This window comes from Pezoporus occidentalis, unplaced genomic scaffold (genome assembly GCF_034315485.1).
Source record: "Pezoporus occidentalis ecotype Australia unplaced genomic scaffold, CSIRO_AGI_Poc_V1 ctg217, whole genome shotgun sequence".
In the NCBI taxonomy this organism is placed as follows: domain Eukaryota; kingdom Metazoa; phylum Chordata; class Aves; order Psittaciformes; family Psittacidae; genus Pezoporus; species Pezoporus occidentalis.
The window spans coordinates 1,152,092-1,173,505 of NW_026914040.1; the positions used below are offsets into that span (position 1 = coordinate 1,152,092).

At 57.3% G+C, this 21,414-nt stretch overlaps 1 protein-coding gene across 1 annotated transcript in view; it reads left to right on the forward strand.

The window, feature by feature from the left end:
* Positions 1-962: 962 nt before the first annotated feature.
* RAB11FIP5 (RAB11 family interacting protein 5) overlaps positions 963-21,414 on the forward strand; it is a 36,683-nt gene continuing 16,231 nt past the window's right edge. Inside the window, exons 1-3 of the mRNA XM_062619988.1 lie at positions 963-1,468; positions 16,086-16,525; positions 18,350-19,055. Coding sequence (XP_062475972.1) covers positions 1,098-1,468; positions 16,086-16,525; positions 18,350-19,055 — 1,517 coding nt within the window. The 5' untranslated portion in view covers positions 963-1,097. The remainder of the gene's footprint in view (positions 1,469-16,085; positions 16,526-18,349; positions 19,056-21,414) is intronic.

Sequence of the window (21,414 nt, forward strand, 5' to 3'; positions counted from 1 at the left end):
ACACACATGCACGGACATACATGCACACGCATGCACACACACGCACATACACGGACACACATGCACGGACATACATGCACACACACGCACATACACGGACACACATGCACGGACATACATGCACACACATGCACACACATGCACATACACGGACACACATGCACGGACATACATGCACACACATGCACACACACGCACATACATACACACGCACATACACGGACACACATACACGGACATACATGCACACACATGCACACACACACATACACGCACACACACGCACATACACGGACACACATGCACGGACATACATGCACACGCATGCACACACACGCACATGCACATACACGGATACACATACACGGACACACATGCACACACATGCACACACACGCACACACATGCACTCACACGCACACACATGCACACACATGCACACACACGCACACGCACGCGCACGCGCACGCGCACGCACACACACACACACATGCACACACACACATGCACACACACGGATACACATACACGGACACACATGCACACACATGCACACACACGCACATATACGGACACACATGCACGGACATACACGGACACACATGCACGGACACACATGCACGGACATACATGCACACACATGCACACACACGCACATGCTTGCACACGCACGCAGGTGCGCGAGCACGTGCCCACACACGTCTCGGGGCAGGGTAACAGCAGCTAGCGAAGCAAACGGGCCGGGGGGCAAGGGGGAGGCGCGGGAGCTATCGCGACATAGCGGGGTGCGCCGTGACACCCCACCCCCGATACCCCCTCCCGGTGCAAGCCCCGCCCCCTGCGCTTGCCCCCCCTCAGGGCGGGGCCAGCAGAGGGGAGGGGGGCGTGGCCTCGGTGAGGTGGGGGCGTGGCTCCATTCAGCTCGGGGGCGTGGCTTGTTCCGGGGCGGGCGGGGTGGGGGGGCCGGTGCCGGTGTCGCTCTCGCTGCGGCCCGGCTGCGGCAGCGGTGTCGGAGCGGGGCCCGGTCCGGCCCGGTCCGGTTCGGTTGTGTCCGGTTGAATCCGGTTCCAGCCGGCGCCTCCCCTCAGCGTCCCGCCATGGCGCTGCTGCGCGCGGCCGCGCTGCCGGCCGAGGGGTCCCCGGCCTGGCTGCCCACCCACGTCCAGGTGACGGTGGTGCGGGCCCGCGGGCTGAGGTGCAAGAGCGGCGGCAAGGCGGGCACCAGCGACGCGTACACCGTGATCCAGCTGGGCCGCGAGAGGTACAGCACCTCGGTGGCCGAGAAGAGCACCGGGAGCCCCGAATGGCGCGAGGAGTGCGCCTTCGAGCTGCCCGCCGAGCCCGCGGCCTGCCCCGGCCTGCTGCTCACCGTCATGCACCGGGCCCTGGTGGGCATGGACCGCTTCCTCGGGCAGGCCCTGGTGCCGCTGGAGCCCGCCCTGCAGCAGGGCCGAGCGCCCGACGAGCGGTGAGTGAGGGCCGGGCATTGCCCCACGGGACTGGGGAGCAAGGCGGGAGGGGGGGGGAGAGGGGTCCCAGTGTGCTCAGCATGGGTGGCAGTGGGTCCCTGGGGCCCCAGGATGGGTGCTGTGGGTACCCAGTGTGCCCAAGATGGATATCAGTGGGTCCCTGCATACCCAGGATGGGTGCTGTGGGTACCCAGTGTGCCCAAGATGGATATCAGTGGGTCCCTGGGGCCCCAGGATGGGTGTCGGTGAGTCCATATGAGCCCCAGGATGGATGTCAGTGGGTCCCTGGGGCCCCAGAATGGGTGCTGTGGGTACCCAGTGTGCCCAAGATGGATATCAGTGGGTCCCTGCATACCCAGGATGGGTGCTGTGGGTACCCAGTGTGCCCAAGATGGATATCAGTGGGTCCCTGCATACCCAGGATGGGTGCTCTGGGGTCCCTGCATACCCAGGATGGGTGCTGTGGGTACCCAGTGTGCCCAAGATGTATATCAGTGGGTCCCTGCATACCCAGGATGGGTGCTCTGGGGTCCCTGCATACCCAGGATGGGTGCTGTGGGTACCCAGTGTGCCCAAGATGGATATCAGTGGGTCCCTGGGGCCCCAGGATGGGTGTCGGTGAGTCCATATGAGCCCCAGGATGGGTGTCAGTGGGTCCCTGCATCCCCAGGATGGGTGTCAGTGGGTCCCTGCATCCCCAGGATGGGTGCTCTGGGGTCCCTGCATACCCAGGATGGGTGCTGTGGGGTCCTTGAGTGCCCAGGATGGGTACTGTGGGTACCCAGTGTGCCCAAGATGGATATCAGTGGGTCCCTGCATACCCAGGATGGGTGCTCTGGGGTCCCTGCATACCCAGGATGGGTGCTGTGGGTACCCAGTGTGCCCAAGATGGATATCAGTGGGTCCCTGGGGCCCCAGGATGGGTGTCGGTGAGTCCATATGAGCCCCAGGATGGGTGTCAGTGGGTCCCTGCATACCCAGGATGGGTGCTCTGGGGTCCTTGAGTGCCCAGGATGGGTGCTGTGGGTATCCAGTGTGCCCAAGATGGATATCAGTGGGTCCCTGCATATGCAGGATAGGTGCTGTGGGGTTCTTGGGTGCTCAGGATGGGTGCTGTGGGGTCCCTGGTGCCCCAGGATGGGTGTCAGTGGGGTCTCTGCGTGCCCAGGATGGGTGTCAGTGGGCCCATAGGAGCCCCAGGATGGGTGTTGTGGGGTCCTTGAGTGCTCAGGGTGGGTGCTGTGGGTACCCAGTGTGATCAAGATGGATATCAGTGGGTCCCTGTATACCCAGGATGGGTGTTGTGGGGTCCTTGCTGCCCCAGGATGGATGTCAATGGGTCCATGTGAGCCCCAAGATGGGTGCTGTGGGGTCCCAGCATGCCCAGGATGGATATCAGTGGGTCCCTGGTACCCCAGGATGGGTGTTGTGGGGTTCCAGTGTGCCCAGGATGGCTATCAGTGGGCCCCCGGTGTGCTGTGGGGTCTCTGCATACCCAGGATGAACATCTTGGGGTCCATGCATGGGCTTTGCAGGCTGTGCGGTGTCACAGCGTCCTTGAACACCCCAAGAAGGGTGTCCCTGTGGCCAGGGGATCACAGGCACCATGTGTGCCCCAGAAAGGGCAGTACGGGGGGGGAGCAGTGGGGCTGGGTGTGCCTCAGGGCACCATGGACACCCTAGGGAGGGGGTCAGGGGGTGCCATGGGATCAGGCTTGCCCCACAGCAGGGGCTCTGCATGCACCAAGAAAGGTGTCACAGGGACTGGTGGGGTCCCTGGGGGGGGGGTGTCCCAGGGTTTGGGGTGCCCTGAGGCCTGTGTGTGACTCAGGAAGGGCACTGCAGGCTGAGGGTATCCCAGGGCCTGTGGATGCTCCAGGAAGGACGTTGCTGGGAGTAGGACATCACGTGTGGTGTGGAGGATGGGGTGGCTCCTGTCAGCCCTGGAAGGGAATCGTGTGGGACAAGGCACAGGATCCATTCTTCCATGTGCCCCAAGGGACCTTGCTTATCCCATGAGGGTCCCGCTGGGCTCTGTCATTCCAGGGAAGCTGGGGCACGGATCCACGTTGTGCTTTGTCCTTCTGACGGCTGTGGTGGGGCTGTGACCTGAGTTGTCACGGAGCTGCTGCAGGAGGCTCCCTGAGTTCAGGGGCTGACCCCCATCCCTGTGTTGCTTCCGGCAGAAATCCCTGGTGGAGGGGATTTGCTGTTCTTCCTCCTGCAGGATTTAAAGCAATAACAACATTTCCTAGCCTTTGCCAAGCGGAGGAATGCGGGAATGTGGAGGAAATTCCTTTAGAGAAGAGCTTTGCTGTGTGCCTCTGGGAGCATCCCCACCGCTCTGCCATTCCCAGACCCCAGCACAGGCTTGGAGGGGAGCCTCCTCCCCAGGGCACAGCCTGCAGAGTGGGATCAGCATGGAAAAGGCTTGGAAAAGTGGAGAGACGGGTCTCGTTTGCATCTGCAGCCCGGGGAGCATCCTGCCTGCCCTGAAATGGGGGTGTTCCCAGAGGAAACAGGACTCGAAGCCGGGAGCTGGTGTCTGAGTGTTTCCCCTGCGGCGTTCAGGTTGCTTCTCTTGGCCCTGCCTGGGCAATGGGAGGCGGTGGAGGAGCTGGATCGGGATTCTCCAGGTCTCATTCAAACCAGGATCATGCATGGGCTTCAGAGCAGTTCTGATCCGTGGATGTTCGGGATCAGATGAGTGGTTCTGGCACAGGAACGGTTCGGGGAGCGCCGGGAGCCGGGGTAGGAGCTGCGTGTCCAGCACGGTGTGCTGCTGTCAGCAGAGGTTGATGGAGCTGCAAAGGGTTCAGGAGGTTGAGCCCATGGGCCTGGCTCAAAGGTCTCGGTGTCAGGGGCTGTTAATCCCATGGGAACAACGTCCAGCGTGGCTGGATGCTGTCACACCATTACTGCAGCACAAGGCAGGGGTCAGGGCAGTGAGGCCAGGAGAATTCTAGGCTTTTTGCTGTCTCTTTCCCTCCCTTCCTTTAGCTTTGCTTGCATAAGGAAAATGAACTTCCCCTCATGCTGTTAAGAGCTTTTCAGGCTCTTTATTTTCCCTTCTTTATCTCCTGGTGGAAATGAGCATGGAAAACCTGACAGGGAGCAATCGCCCTGAGCATCTCCCTTCGCTCACCCATGAGTGGAAGCCGTTGGGAGTCTGCAGCATGGAAGGGGCTGCACTTTATCTTGGATCAGAATCCCAAGTGCTGGAGCTTGTCCAGATGAAGCCTTGGGGACAGCCCCTGGTTCTGTGAGACCTCCATAAACTTCCAACCGCATTCCCATGTCTTCCATTGCAACCAGTTTTGTTTAGGAGGAGGATCCAGAAACAGCAAAACAGGCTCCAGGCCCGCACCATGGAGCACACCCAGGTCTGTGCAGCAGAGATAACCACTGCCCACAAGTGAGGGATGCAGGACTTGAGCCGCTGCCATACACTGCTTAGGAGCCCATTTCTGCTCCTTGCTCCTGGGCACGAAGCTGCTCCCGCTTGGAATGGGATCCTGCTTCCCAAAGGCCTCAGTTGGCAGTGCCCTGCCCTTGCTCTCATTTTCCTGCTCGTTTCTGTTGCATGGGAACGTGTGAGGATTTTCATCTGTGTTTTTCAGCTCATGGAAAATGTTCCATCCAACTTGGGCTCTCCTCCAGGAAGCATCGGGGTGTTTCTGAGCTGCTCTGTTGAGCTCAGCATCTCTGCCATTACAATGTGTTGCCCAGAAGGAAATCAACTCTTGGACTCACACAGGAGCAGCCTTTTGGCCTTTTTGGGGTATGCCAAAGCTTATCCAACACTCGGCTCCAAGGCCTGGGGCTTGGCAAGCAAGGCAGCTGTGCTCAGCATCACTCCTCCTTGTCCACTTGAGCTTCTAGTGCTTTTATGTACCACCCATGCCTTTTAGTGCCCAGCGTCCATCCTCCTGCCTCAAACCCTCTGTGCTGTGGCTCTGCATGGGCAGGATGCTCCCGGTCCTCCTTTCTCTCTCCCATAACCTGTAGATCTCTGTCCTGCCTCATATTTTGGGAGCCCAAAGCCCAGTCCAGCAGCAGGATGAGACCACGCAATGAAATCCTTGCACAGTGGCATGGTGATGGTCACCACAACAGTGCTGCTGGCACACAGGGAGATGGGGGGGCTCAGTGGATCCCCCCAAGCCAAGGGCTCAGCTCAGCAGCAGAGGGTTTCTCTGTGCTCCCAAGGCAGTTATCAATCACTCCTGCTCCCTGACAGCCAGGAATTGCCACTGCAGGGCTCATCCTGCTTTCCCTCCACAGCCATCCCTGACACAGGGTGTTTGGGATGGGTGGAAATGACTCTGTCAAAAGCTGCTGTGACCCAGAGCTTCCATCCAACACCCCTCAGGCTGTGTTATCCCCTTGGACAATGCTGTGGCATCTCTCAGGTGTGTGGTGTGGTGTGGTGTGGTGGGAGCTCCATGCTGGGCATCCCACATAATGCCTTTGGCATTGGACTTTGGGCCTCGCTGTAGGGATCCCAAAGGATTTTGCTCCATGGCTGATGGTGGGAAAGGGCAGTGAACACGTGAGGACCTCCTCTTCTTCCCTTTGAAATCCCATTTTACTTTGCTTTCTTTCCCTAAGATGTCACAATGGGAAAGGTTAAACCCTTCCAGGGAGAAGCTCTGCCAGAGCTCAGGCTCCAGAGGGCAGAATTCCAGGCTTTGGAGCACTGGGATCTACTTAAGGCGACTGTAAGTAGCAGAAGGAGCTGTGATCCTGGCTCTGGTGTTGCCTGCAGTGACTTGCAGTTGTTTGTTGGCTGCAGCCTTGGAACAGGAGTTACAGCCCCAAACCTCCCTATAGCACTTCCCTTTACTTCTTCCTGTCCCTTCCCAGCTGTGGAGGGGCTGGTTGCAGGGGGGATCAGGATGGCCACAGCTTCTCTATCCTGGCAGCAGGAATGAGATGCTCTTCTCACTCTCCACCAGCAGAGAAGCCATTGGGGTACAAAACCTTTTCCTTTGGGTGTTGAACTTCTCCAGCTGAAGTCCTTGGGGCCACTGGGGCTTCTCTCCTCCATGTCTTGATGGAGCTCAGTTCTGGGGCGAGTCTGAGTGGAAAAGGGAATTCCCATCCCTTGAACACTGCCAGGGATGGGGCAGCCACAGCTTCTCTCGTAGTAATGAACTTGTGCCTAAGAGCTCATCTCAGTCTCCCCTCGAGCAGGTTAAAGCCTTTCTCCTTGTGCTGTCCCTACAGACCCTTGTCCAAAGCCCCTCTGCAGCTTTCTTGTAGCCCCTTTAGGCACTGGAAGACTGTTCCAAGGTCTCCCTTAAATCCGTGGACATCATTAGAGCAGGAGAACACTGTGACCTGTGGGCTCTTGGCTGTGGCATCTCGGATGCAGTGGTTGGTGCTCTTTGCCATTCCCACCACAGCCTTGGCTCGTGGCTGCATCCTAGGGGAGATCCTCACACCCAGGGTCAGGGCTCACTGCCTGCTCCCTGTCAGGCCTGAGCTGAGGCCATAGCACTGCAGTGTGTCCTTAAACCAAGGAGGGGAAGAGACCTTGGTAGGAGGCAGAGAGGAAACAGCTGCTCAGGGATAGTTTGGGCATGGAAAGTCTTAATGCAAGGGCAGACAGAGCCCTCTTTGCAGGAGCTGCTGCGATCAGAGGTGCTGGTGAAGGTCCTGAGAGCACCAGTTGGCTGCTGGGACACCCTGGGCTGTGGTGAAATCCTTGTTGTGGCTTGGAAAGGCAGCTCTGAAGGGTTGTTGTGTCTCTGCAGAGCCAGGAAACACCCTGCTGTGTTGAAACACTGCTGGGCAGGGGGAGGAGAGGGCTGGTCCTGCCAAAACCCAGGTCAGGATGCTCTCTGTGTGCTGGAGAGACAGGGTCCTTGGTGGCCAGTGTTTGCCCTGCACTGGGAGCCCAAAGGAGAGCAGGATGCTGCTGCTTCCAACCTGATGGCAGGGCTTTGTGTTGCTCCTACCAGCCCAGTTAACCCCATTGTCACCCGGTTTCCAGTGCTGCTTTAAGGGATTTAAGGTCTTTGCTCTGTTCTGCTTGAGATAGGCTCCGCTTTTGTCCTTGTTTAAAAGCTATTTGAGCACTTCGAGCCCAGCTTTGCAAGTCTGACACATTGGCTTTGGGCTTGTGGTGGCCAAGAGTGCTGGTCCATCACCCTGCTTCATCTGCAGCCCTCAAAAGCTGCATATTGAGGCTTCTTTCTCTGTTTCACATGGAGTTTTCCAAGCCCCAACTGCTTCCAGCTGGCTTTTCCCCTCAGAAGCTGCAGGAAAACCTCCATCCAGCTTAGGAAGCACATCAAACCTGTTGGTGTAAAGCTCAAATTGCAGATGGAGGTGGTGCTATTGCATGTGCTGAGTTCAGCTGGTGCTCAGGCCGTTCTTCACCGCCTCAGTTCATCTTTCCAAGGTGATTCCCTCCTTTATTTCATTCTACTCCTTCCTCTTTGGTGAGCAGGAATGTGGGGTGGGCTCTGCTCTCCATCCTGTCACCCCCCCACAAAGGGATGTGTCCTCACGTTGGGATGAACTGGGCAGCTCAAAGGCAGCATCCACAGCAAGAGAGGAGTCACTGGGGATGCTCTTCATGGTTCCTGCTCCACTGTAGGAGACATCCCCATTCTTTCACCAGAGGGAGAGCATCTGTTGGTGTGGAGAACATGTTTGCATTGTGGTTGCTTCCAGAGCAGGGTCTAGACGGGGTTATTCTGCCCACCCTCTGTAGCTGGCTCATGGATGGGCTTATGTTGGTGTCCACATGGGCTCCTTGCCCACAGTAACCCCACGGGGGCTCCTTGACAGGAGGAGTCCAGGGAAGACCTCGCATCTTTCTACACGTGCTCTGTGGAGTGGAAATGGCTTTTAAATCAGTGCTGCCGCCTCTCTTCCTGTCACAAGCTTGGCTGGGATGGCAGGTTTGGCTTTCCAATAGGATGGACTTTCCAGACCATTTGAGGGCTTGGGAGCCCCATTCCCAGAGGAGCATCCCTTGGCCTCTCCAGCTCTGCATTTCCAGCCTATGGGTCTCTTCACCAGCAGATCCACCGAGGGTAAAGGTGTGGGACTGAGTAGGGCAACTACTGCCCTGCTGTGATTCTGGGATGTGTAACCTGTTGCTATATTGGGTGTTTCAAGCTGTGCGGAGCCCTTAGAGAACAGGCTCTACATTCCCAGGCTTGTATTGCTCCAGGTACTGGGCTCTGCATGGTGCTCTTCCCAGCTGGAAGTAGAGAAGGATTTAGAGCAGTAACACGTTTCTCCTGCCCATCGTGTGCAGGCTGAGTTGGGTGTGAGGTGGATCCTCAGGAGTGAGAGCACCAGAGGAGCCTGCAGAGCAGCTCCTTGCTGTCCGTTGTGCTTTGCAAGCACAGGATCCCAGAGGGGTTTGGGTTGGAAGGGACCTTCATAGGATCATGGGATCAACCACGATGGAAAAGCTCTTTAAGCTCATTCAGTCCGACCTTACCCCAGCACTGCCAAGGCCACCCCTAACCCATGGCACTGAGGCCTCTGCTCCATGCTGTGTGAACACTTGCAGGGCCAGTGCCTGCAGCCCTGCCCTGGGCAGCCTGTTCCAATGCCTGAGCACCCTCTGGGGCAGGAATTGTTCCTCAGCTCCATCTAAACCTGCCCTGGGGCAGCTTGAGGCCGGTTCCTCTTGTCCCATCCCTTGTTCCTTGGGAGCAGAGCCCAGCCCCTCCTGGCTCCATCCTCCTGTCAGGCACTTGTAGGGAGCCATCAGGTCCCCCCTGAGCCTTCTCTTCTCCACACTGAACCCCCCAGGTCCCTCAGCCCTTCCCCATCACACTTGTGCTCCAGGCCCTGCACCAGCTCCAGTGCCCTTTTAAGAGCTGATTTTCTGTCTCTTGCTCTTACCATCTCCATTCATAAATGATTCATGTCCCATTTTACAGCTCCTTAAATCTTCCCTGGTCTCCTCTTCCTTCGTGCCCATCCTGCACTAGGCACTGGAAAGCTCTGATCTTCATAACCTGGATTGATCTGTGATGGAGTTACCCATCCTTGTTCTCATGCCAGCAACGCACTGGTGGCTCTTCTCCATCCCTGGTGTCTCCCATTTCCTCCTCCTTGCCATCACACCCCCTGCTTGCCTCTGCCAGCCAGCACAGGGGCAGATTTGGGGAGGGATGGGCAGCACCCCTGTGTACATACAGGGTCATGCCAACAGCCTCTTTGGGGTTCTGCACGTCTGGGCCACCACTGTTTCCCCATAGCCAAGGGGAGGTGATGTGAAGTAGAAGGGTCCTGTGGGGCACTGCTCTGGGTGTGCTGCAGGAATGAAGATGCTCAGGACATTATCAGGATGGACCCATGCTTGGAGCAGGATAGGTGCCTGGAGCCCCAGGTCTGTATCACAGCCTGGCTGTTGCACCAGGCTTCCCAGTGAGCTCTGGACACAGGGAGGGGTAGGTTTATCCCTGGTTTTCATTGTACCTTGAAGATTTCTGTGCCTCTGAGTCCCACTGGAGACAACAGCTCTGTCCCTGGCCTGAGAGCCATGGGATCAGCCCTTCAGCAGGGCATGGGGCACATGTGGGTCAGTGGTGGGATCTTCTCATCCCGGTTGTCCCATGCGCCTGCATCCGCTGCAGTAACGCATCACTTGTAGCACCAGCACTGCACCACAGCTGCATCCTCTTGTTCCCCTCACCACACAGGGCTCCTGCTCTTCGGTCCTGACATCCCATTTAACCTACACCCTCCTGAGCAGCTGAGTTGGTCCTGTCAGGGCTGGAACCCCACAGAGGAGCAGCTTGAGATGCTGGGGAGGGGTTGGTTCAGGTTTGGTTTCAAGCACTGCTCAAGAGTGATGCAGGTTGAGGAGATGAACTTCTCCCCCTCAGCCACCCGAGCCCTTTCTGCCCCATCGGGGGGGGGAATCAGATTTTCCGTGGTTTTCCCAGGTTGATTTTTCCAGCTGTGTTTTAGCAGCTTCCCAGGGACCACTTTGCAGAGCAGCCAAAAGCAACCCCAAACCCAGCCTGTGCTGCTGAACCCCCGGCACCAGTGGGGAGCACAGAGCTCCCCAGGGCTGGGTTGTTTCCACCTTCTGCTTCCCTGCTCCGGTGCTGAGCTTCCTGGTGTGGGGCAGTTCAGGTTGGATTTAAGGCAGAAGCTCTTCCCTGTGAGGGTGCTGAGGCGCTGGCACAGGGTGCCCAGAGAAGCTGTGGCTGCCCCATCCCTGGCAGTGTTCAAGGCCAGGTTGGACACAGGGGCTTGGAGCAAGCTGTTCTAGTGGAAGGGGTCCCTGCCCGTGGCACAGATTGGGACTGGGTGAGCTTGAAGGTCCCTTCCAACCCAAGCCAGGCTGGGATCCTATGTTTGTGTTTCCATAGGGCTGCTTCAACTCTTGGCTCCCCAAGGTGCCTTGTGCCCATCGAGGGGGTTGTGCCCCTTCTGCCTTCGTGTTTTCTCGTTCCTGTCCTGCTGTGTCACTGTAGAGGCCCAAATATTCTTGGATCAAAGACCTGGGGCTCTTCTCCTGAGGCTGACCTTGCTGCAGGGATGAATCAGCAGTGAGAGCCAGGCTGCTGCAGCCAGGGCAGAGGCACTGGCTCCCTGCTGGGCTGTCTCTGTGCTGCAGCTCAGGAGGCTCGCTTGTGTGGGGCAGGAGCAGTTCTGCTCAGTTTGAGGTGAGCATCATCCCCCCCATGGCAGTGCTGAGTGGTTCTGGGGGGCTTTGGGGAAGACCACTCCCATCTGTGCATCCTTCCCTCCCTGCATCCATCCATGACCACTGCGAGCCACTGTGGGACTTCACTTCCAAGGAGGCTCTCTTGGACTCACTGCTGGTAGAGCACTGGGACCAGTTTGAGGGAGAAACTGGAGAAGCATTGCTGAAGGTACCAAGGGTGCATGGAGCAGCTCTGTTGGGGTGAGGTGGGTCCCTCGGTGGATGGGGATCTCTTGGGGACCCCCAACCCAGGTGGTGGTCCTCCTTGGATGGATGCATCTCCTGCTTGGCAGGACCTACGTCCTGCTTGGAAGCAGGGCAGGAGGGTGGCCTGATGGTGCACGTGGCATCTCAGAGCCGTGTTGTGTGATGGGCTGGGGGGCTTTGGGCTTGGGTTTGTGCTGAAGGAGCTGCTGGAAGCAGGAGGGGGATGCGGGAGGTGACAGCAAGCCTCGGGTCTGCTCTGCTCCGGCTCCGTGCCCCCCGTGCACCCCAGCAGCTCATCAGCACCCCCCCAGTGTCTCCTGAACCTGAGCAGCCGCTCACTGACAGCAGAAAGCACAGCCCAGGCGTTTTCCATCTGAGCTCATTCCCAACACAAGCTCTGTGGGAGTGGGCGCTCCGTAAGCACTCACCTGCCCCCCGACAGAGGACACAGAGCAGAGGGGATGGTGTGAACCAGGCACTGACCCCGAGCGGTTCTGCCCCATCAGCATCCCCTGTGGGGTCCCTCTCCCTCCTTCCCAAGCAGCTCCTACGCTCCTGTTTCCATGCCAGGCTGGTTTTCCCTTTGCTCAGCACTTGCTGCCTTTCCGGAATGGGATGTTGTTGGAGGATGAGGGAAAGCACGTGGGGGCCTGGAGCTAGGGCAGTGCTTTGTGTTCTCCTTTCCATGCTTCCCTTTGCTGCTCCAACTGATCCTGGCAACAGCAGCTATAAATATAGATGCTTTCTGCCTTTCCTCCCAGACCTGCACATCCCACCCTTCTCCTTGGCTCCCGTGGGAGGAGAGAGAAGCCTTTACATAGAAAGGGTTTAACTTGAAGCAGTCTGGAAGCGTTTGGGATGTGCTGATTACACACTGTGACCTACATGAGCCATGCAGGGGGTTGGGAACAGTGGGATGGCAGCTTGCGAAGGCCTGGAGCATGTCTGAGAGCTTAAAATGGCCTCAAGCTTCCCCTTTTTTGGGGACATCTGCAATGAGTTTCTGTTTGAGGCTTCCTCTCTGTGCTGGGGCAGCTTCCTGCTTCCTTCCCCCTGCAGACATCCCCTGGCACAGCATCATGGGTGGCAGACCCTGGGGTGATGCTGGAAGCAGGCACTGGATGGTGCTGGACCCATAGGGTGGAAGAGGGAAGAATGTAGGAGGGTTCTGTAGCTGAACCTGCAGCTCCTGTCTTCAGCTGCTCTGAGCTGTGTGGCCTGCTTGGGTTGTGTTGGAGCAAGCCTGGCTCTCCGTGTGGCCCAGGCTGAGGTGTTCAGCAGCAGCACTGGCAGGGGAGGGGGGCAGTAGGTGATGGGTGGAAATCGGGGAATCCCAGCCTGGTTTGTGTTGGAAGGGACCTTAAATCCCATCCAGCTCCAACCCCTGCCACGGGCAGGGACCCCTTCCACTAGAGCAGTTTGCTCCAACCCCTGTGTCCAACCTGGCCTTGAACACTGCCAGGGATGGGGCAGCCACAGCTTCTCTGGGCACCCTGTGCCAGCGCCTCAGCACCCTCACAGGGAAGAGCTTCTGCCTAAGAGCCATCTCAGTCTCCCCTCGGGCAGGTTCAAGCCTTTCCGGTTGCCCTGTCCCTACATCCCTTGTCCCAAGCCCCTCTCCAGCTTTCCTGCAGCCCCTTCAGGCACTGGAGCTGCTCTCAGGTCTCCCCTTCAGGAGCCTTCTCTTGTCCAGGCTGCCCCAGCCCAGCTCTCTCAGCCTGGCTCCAGAGCAGAGCTGCTCCAGCCCTCGCAGCATCTCCATGGCCTCCTCTGGCCTCGCTCCAGCATCTCCAGCATCACCCACCAGTGTGGGTGACTCGTCCTGGATGCCCTGTGCAGCGAGGAGCTGGACCCGAGCTGATGGCACCTCCTCAAGAGAGGCCTCAGACACCTCCGGGAAGTGGGTCCCTGCAGCCCTGGCTGCTGGACGTGGCGGCAGAGGTTCCTGTATCTCCCCATGCTTCTTGGTACCAGCACCTCTTCCACTGGTTATTGCTGTAACCCAGCTCAGTTCAGAGCAGCTGGGCTGAGCCTGAGCTGTGAAGCCCGTGGTGGCTATTGCAGACCTGGGAAAGGCTTTGTATGAGCAGAACCTCTTTGGTTTTGATCATGACCTCCTCTAAGATTTGCACTTACGTGGCCCCACTCCAGCATCCCTCCCAGGGCTTCCCCCTGAGGGCAGTTCATGGAAGAAACATGGAAAAGTGAGGGATATGGGATAATGGCAAAAAGATGCTGCAGGAGTTTGTGTTTAGCCGGGACTTGAAACCAGCCCCAGTCCCAGTCTCCTGCTGCATCCCAGCTGAGGCCGTGTTGGCACCTCCTGTTTCCACTGATTCAGTCAGAAACACCCAACATGGAACAACTGAATCCTCCCAAACACCCATAAACTTAGAGCACAGCCTAAATATAGCTCCGTGCCCTGTTTGAGGTGGTGTCCTGGCTGCTGGGGAGGTCCTGGGAGCTAAAATAGCTCCTTAACCCAGCGCCAGCAGCAGCAGCAGAGGCTGTGCCTTCAGCGCACGCTGTTTGGAGCAGGGCAGGTTTTCCAGCTCCTTCTTTCAAAGGCATCGAATACACTTTAATGACCACAACTTCTTAACTGATGGGACATGCAGGGAGTGAATCCATGGGGGCTGAGCTCTTGGGGGCTGTTCCATCTCCTCATCCTCCGCAGCTCTGCTTTTTCCTTGCGTTAATCCACCCGGATTCTCTCTATTGATGACACAGATCTGAAACCCGTTGCGAGATTTCCTCTCTTCATCCCCAGCTGAATGATTCAGCTCCTGAATCCCTGCTTTAGGCTGCTGCAGCCCTTCCCTCTTGAGCCTCGTCCAGGTCTTGCATCAAGCTGAACAATGTTGGAGCTGATGCGCTGTGGCCGCAGCCTGTTCCAGGCAGCCCTTTCCCTACAGCTGCTCCGGGAAGTGTCCCTCTGACTCACCTGCGCCCGCTTCCCGACTGCTCCCTGGCACTGGATCAACCTCTCTGGGAGCCTTTGTGCTGCTGGGACTTGCTGGAAGGGGTTAATGCTGCTTTTCTTCCCCATGGATTTTATCCTGCGTGTCTGGATGTGTCCAAGCTTGGAGCTGAGCCCTGACAGTGGAGGGCTGGGATAAGCAAGTGGAAGAACTAGGGATGATGACAGCCTTCCAGTGCCTAAAGGGGCTTCAGGAGACCGGGAGAGGGGCTTTGGACAAGGGCCTGTAGGGGTGAGCTTTAAGGTCCCTTCCAATCCACACCATTCCCTGAGTTACCCCCATGTCCGTGCCCAGCACCGTCCCGCCTGCCTTTCGGTGGCACCTCAGTTACGTGCTGAAGGACCTGGGTGCTTCCAGCTGTGCCCACGTTATTTATCCAGCATCCAGCAGGGAAGGAAGGGTTGGTGCTTCCCTCCCAAGGCAGAGTGCAGGTTTTCCATCTCCTCCCTTTGTCCAGGATGTGGTATCTCCCCCAGCACTGACTCGGAAACCTCTGGAGGCCACGACTGGTGTTTTCCCCTCTCCATGGAGGTTTCAGTGTGCTCACACCCATCTCCACCCCTCACATTTTCCTGCCCTTGGTTTCGTTCTCTTTCCACTGACTTCGCTTTCCAGTGGCTGCAAAACACTGCTGGGCTTCGTCTTTCTTGGGAAGTCATTGGGAATTTGGTAACCCAGGTCTAGAAGGTTCTTCCGCCGCTCATTGCTGTGTGTTTCACCCATGAAACACAGCAGGGAGAAATGGGGGCTGTCCTGAACCTACAGACTTCCCTGGGCCTTGTCAAGGGCAATGTTCATACTTGGAGCAGAGGGATCAGAGCGCCAGAGACAGGCACTGTGCTGGAGACCTGCTCATCCTGCTGCAGCCACCCTGGGATGTGGTGCTTGGAACCAGGGCAGAAGGATGGAGCATCTCGTGGGAGGAGAAGGGGGTGAAGGGCACCGGGTTGGTAACGGCTTTGGGGAAGAAATGGTTTCCTCATGGCCTGGGTCTTGTTCTTCCCTGTCTGAATGCGGTACCGTGGTGAAAAGGAGAAGTAAAAAGTTCATAAGCTCCCCATGACCCAACTTCAGTGAGTGCTTGAGCCCAGAACCCCCCCGTGTGCTGGGTGCACCCCCAGAGTGTGAGCAGCAGCTCAGGGAGGGGATCCTGCCCCTCTGCTGTGCTCTGGGGAGACCCCCCCTGCAGCCCTGATCCAGCTCTGGGGCAGCAGCACAAGAGGGACGTGGAGCTGCTGGAGCGAGGCCAGAGGAGGCCATGGAGATGCTGCGAGGGCTGGAGCAGCTCTGCTCTGGAGCCAGGCTGAGAGAGCTGGGCTGGGGCAGCCTGGACAAGAGAAGGCTCCTGAAGGGGAGACCTGAGAGCAGCTCCAGTGCCTGAAGGGGCTGCAGGAAAGCTGGAGAGGGGCTTGGGACAAGGGATGTAGGGGCAGGCCAAGGGGAATGGCTTGAACCTGCCAGAGGGGAGACTGAGATGAGCTCTTAGGCAGAAGCTCTTCCCTGGGAGGGTGCTGAGGCGCTGGCACAGGGTGCCCAGAGAAGCTATGGCTGCCCCATCCCTGGCAGTGTTCAAGGCCAGGTTGGACACAGGGGCTTGGAGCAAGCTGCTCTAGTGGAAGGTGTCCCTGCCCATGGCAAGGGTTGGAGCTGGGTGAGCTTTAAGCTCCCTTCCCAGACCAGTCTGGGATTCAGTGATTCTAAGGGCCTTCCATTTTCTCTCCTCTCTGGCTCCAGGTGGCACAAGCTCCACTCCAAGGCCGGGAAGAAGGAGAAGGAACGTGGCGATATCCTGGTGTGCATCCAGTTTACGCGCAACAACATCACAGCCAGCATGTTCGACCTGTCCATGAAGGACAAACCCCGGTCACCCTTTGGCAAGCTGAAGGACAAGGTGAAAGGCAAGAAGAAATACGACTTGGAGTCAGCCTCTGCCATCATCCCCAGCAGCATGGGCGGCCTGGACATGGAGGATGACTATGACATTGGGGGCAAGAAATCCAAAGTGAAGGGCTTCTTCCTGAAGAACAAGCTCCGCAAGTCATCCTTGACTCAATCCAACACCTCCCTGGGATCCGACAGCACCATCTCCTCTGCCAGCCTGGGGCTGGCCTCGAATGTTCCGGAGGTAACCAGATCCCCCAGCAGACACAGCAGTGTGTCCATGGAGCGCTCAGGTAAGAGGATAATGGGTTTCATTCCCTCTCCCCCTCTTTATTCCCCCTTTTCTTTGTGATGGATTCTGGAGGCTTTCCTGCAAGTCTCTTAACTCCTTGCTTACCTGCATCCTGCATCCTCTGAGATCTGGGGATCTCCCTTCGGGTGCCAGAGAGGGACCCTTCATCAGGCGCTGTAGTGATAGGACAAGGAGTGATGAGTTTAAACTGAAACAGGGGAGATTTGAGTTGGATCTAAGGCACAAGTTCTTCTTGTGAGGGTGCTGAGGCACAGGATGCTCAAAGAAGCTGTGGCTGCCCCATCCCTGGCAGTGTTCAAGGCCAGGTTGGACACAGGGGCTTGGAGCAAGCTGCTCTAGTGGAAGGTGTCTCTGCCTGTGGCAGGGGTTGGAGCTGGAGGAGCTTTAAGGTCCCTTCCAACACAAACCATTCCATGGTTCTGTGGTCCTCTGCATGCTGGTAGCATTGTGCTTGCCAGAACAGGGGAGAGCATCTGAGATGCTGCTTTTCATACTCTGTGAATGACCTGACTTGGGTTGATGCCACATTGTCCCTGCAGCTCACTACAGGCTTTTGGGCTATGAGGGTTCTTTAGGACCTTTTCTTCCCTGTCTCCTAAAAGCAGGTCAGAGCAATAAGCCCCTGGGAGAGGGCACGGTGCTGCTGCTGCTTGTCTGCTGGGACACCTCAGGCCTGAGGCAGAGCTGAGGCAGTGACTGGCTCCTGGTGTTAAAGCTCTTGGCACCCAGGCAGCGGCGATTTGCAAACAAAAAGGGTCCTTGTGGGGAATTAATTCTTGCTTGGAAGCAGTGTGCAATGATCTGGTTTAATTGGCTGGAGACAGCAAATCCCCATGTTGGAGGGAGACTCCGGTGCTGCTCCTCACTGTGCTGGTGAAACCCCACATGTGATGCTGCTTGGTTTGTGCTGCACGGTGGAAGCACTGCTCTGGCCCCAGCATCCTCATGTTGTGATGAAGGGGAGTTTCCTGCTAGGAGAGGGAGCGGCTGCGTGGCACAGGGAGCCCAGCATCCTTCTCACCAGCTCTTCCCCCAGACCTGCTGAGTGCTGCGGTAGCCACGGAGTCAGGCAGGGGAGGGAGGAGCAGGCACTGGGCAGTCTGGGCTTGTATCAGGCAGGATACGGGAGCAGAGCTCAGAGACTCCACATCTTTCATTCAGTGCAAACTCTTAAATCACTTGGAAGCAAAACCCCCTCAGTCATGGACTCACAGAATGGGTTAGGTTGGAAGGGTCCTTAAAGCTCCTCCAGTTCCAGCCCCTGCCACGGGCAGGGACCCCTTCCACTAGAGCAGCTTGCTCCAAGCTCCTGTGTCCAACCTGGCCTTGAACACTGCCAGGGATGGGGCAGCCACAGCTTCTCTGGGCACCCTGTGCCAGCGCCTCAGCACCCTCACAGGGAAGAGCTTCTGCCTAAGAGCTCATCTCAGTCTCCCCTCGGGCAGGTTCAAGCCATTCCCCTTGGCCTGGCCCTTAAGTAGCCTCTGGGTACCTTCTTGCATGCGTTATCCACCTCGGATCCTCTCAGACAAGGGATTTGGTGTCTTACAGAGACTCCTGTCTGGATCCGGCAGTGGGAGGTGATGTCTGGGGGAGGGCATTGCACACCCTGTGCAGCCGCCTACCTGCAACCCGGGCTTTGCATTTCTAGTTGTTTAATTATGCAGTGGGAGCCTGGCAGGGAGAAAGCTGGTGTCATCTCCCAGCTCTGCAGTGTTTGCAAGGGGAAGATGAGCACATTTGTCCTACCTGGGCCTGTTACTCAGGTGGCCTCACCTCCGGCTTGTGTTTGACTCCCCCACAGTGAAAGACCTGTTGCCATCTCCAAAGCTGACCCACAAGAGAGCGTTCAGTGACGATGTCTCCCAGGTGAGCCCGGTCCTGGAGCCCAAAGCAATCCAAAGCCCGAAGCCAAAGAACGATCCCGTGTCCCGCTCTTCCCTCTGCATCAACGGGAGCCACGTTTACAGCGACGAGCCTGCACCAAAGAGCCCCGTGTGTGTCCCGCAGAGCTCCAGCATTCCCAAGGGGCAGGAGGAGGGCTTCGGCTTTGCTCGCCTCCATCCCGAGCCCCAGGAGGTGCCTTGGGGGGTCAGCAGCTGTGAGAGGACCCAGCAGAGAGACGAGCCCAGGTTCATCCCATCTCCTCCCAGCTTGGCCCTGCAGGAGGAGCTCAGGGTCTCCACTAAAGCTGTCACCCTCAGTAACCACCTGGGCAGAGCCAGGATGGAGGAGAGCAGCCGCATGGAGAACAAACCAACCCAGGCTGCAGCTCCCATGGTCTTCTCCACGGACACAGCGAAGGACAAGCAAGCTGAGGACGCCAAGAAGGAAGACAGGAAAGCAAAGGGTGGCCTCTTCCACCACGGGGGCAATAAGAACGACACCGGGAGCAAGGGGCAAGGGGAGAAAGTGGGATCTTCCCATGGCTCGTCCATCCACGCAGGAGGAGATGAGAGGAGTAAGAGCAGCAGCTGGTTTGGTTCAAAGGAGTCTCCTCAGAAACCCAGGTCAGTGAAATGGGGGTGGTGATGCCTGGGTCAGGAACTGGGTGTCCCAGTGGCCTGTCTTCAACACTGAGCTGGTAAATGGGCTCCAGCATCAGCAGGGGACTGGTCCCCATTGCTCAGGCAGGTGATGGCGGGGGAAATGCTTCTTGGTCTTAAATGTCTCAAGGGGAGGGTGATTTTCCTGGATCCTTCCCTGCCTTCTGCCACAAACCAACCCCATTGGCCCTCCTGGGCTGTGTTTCCCAGTTGGGATCCCCTTCATGGAGAGGGGATTGTTTCCCTGTGCAGAGGCTCAGTGTGGTCAGTCCAAGTGTTTCTGTGGCCTCCCTGACACACAATACGGGCTGTGGGACACAGTGACACGGAATGACATTCATCAGCCTCCCACCCCTCTGTTTCTGGTCCAGTTTGGGGGTGCAGTACATTGGTACCTTAAAATGAAGTAACTAATCCCATCCGTGCTCCTTCCTCTTCCCATCCCACCCCAACCTCCCCTTCTCCCTGGTGGGAATCTCTGATTGTTCCTGCTTTGTGTGGTGATTCATCTCTTCCCAAATCCTCAGTGCTGGGTTCATGGCACACAAACAGTGGTGGTGGTGCTGCTGCTGTTTCTGTGTGGCCTTTGTCCTGTTGATGGGTCACCAGTGTCCATCCCCATAGCTCCTGGGGGAGACTGAGAGCCCAGTGTGGTGTTGTCATTGCTCAGTGAGAGGGAGGAAAGGGGTTAAAGCAGCCAGAGAAAAGAACCAACAGTTCTGAGCTGGTTGAATCTCCAGGGTTGATTTATTATGGGATTTTCCTAATCTGGGCTGACTTGAACCTCATTTATGAAGCAGAAGGGGTTTAATTCAGTCTGAGCCTCCTTTCATGAGGAGGGCACTCATGGTTTATCCAACCCACCCACATACCCACAGGTTCAACTGCTTTGCAAGTGCTGCTCAGGCCTGAGGGAGGGGTGAGCACATGGCTCATTGGGCTCCAGAGCAGGGCAGCACCTAAAGCGTTGTCTTCTCACCCCACAAGATGATGTTGTGCTCATGGGGGGGGGCTTTAAAGCCAAAGGGTGACAAGGACTTGCTGCCACCCCCTTCCCGAGGACAGATGTGTCCTTGTGCTGTGTGGCACATGTGGTACCTTGAGAGGAGGATGAGCTGATGGTGAGAGGGTTGGAGAGGAGCCTCAGGGGCTGGTGAGGTTCAGTCCTGCACTGCCTGGGCAGTGGGGACACTGAGGCAGACAGGAGCTGCCCCCTATCACAAACACCTCATCCCATAGGGCCTGGAGCTCTTTCCCCTGAGGCCATGGGGAAGGGAAGGACAAGGCAGGATGTGGGCTCTGTCCCTGAGCTGCTCAGCAGCAGAGGGGTGAACGTGAGCTCCTGAGAATGCTGAGGCTGCATTCCCACCTATGGGTCTTTCACTTCCAGGTGGTTATTGGGTGTCACATTCCAGGGCGAGGTTTGTTTCTGGATGAGACTAAAGGAACGTGGTTGAGATGAGCTCTTAGGCAGAAGCTCTTCCCTGGGAGGGTGCTGAGGCGCTGGCACAGGGTGCCCAGAGAAGCTGTGGCTGCCCCATCCCTGGCAGTGTTCAAGGGCAGGTTGGACACAGGGGCTTGGAGCAAGCTGCTCTAGTGGAAGGGGTCCCTGCCCGTGGCAGGGGTTGGGACTGGGTGAGCTTTAAGGTCCCTTCCAACACAAACCAGGCTGTGGCTCAGTGAATGCCGTGATTGAGGAAGGACAGAACGGAACCACTCGAGATTGTTCTTTGATTCCTTTTCAGTTCATTCGGTGATAATAAAGCTGCTGTTTCAGTCCTACAATAGAAGATCCTGTATGAAAAACCCATCAAAGCCCTTCTGTGCTCAGGCAGTGACTGCACGAGCTGCCTGAGCCGGACACTGAAGCACTGTGAGCCTGCAGTGGGGTGGGATGGGAGGTACCCTCTGCATCTCCCTATGGAGCCTTTTCCATGCTAAATGGGTGAGAAACCACCAGGTTGCCTCCTGCTTTGCAGCTCTGGGTTTGAGGCAGATGTGCTCCATGTGCTCCATCCCTATGTGTGTGTTGTCCTATCCCAACGGACACCACTGTCCTCAAGGCAGGGATGTAAATGGGCTCCAGTAGCATCCAACCCAGCAGATAATCACAGAGGTGCCCTCAAACACTGCTGGTTTCTAACAACCATTCCCTTCCATGACAGCTGCTGGAGCCGTTCCCAGTGTTATTCCTTTCCCAGAGGGTTTTCACTCTGTTCTCTCTTAACCTACTTCAGTGCTCACAGGTGAATTCAAGCTAAGCTGAAGCTCAGCTTAGCTCAGAGTTGGGTTGCTCAGGACGCTGCCTGCAGATGCCTGTTTT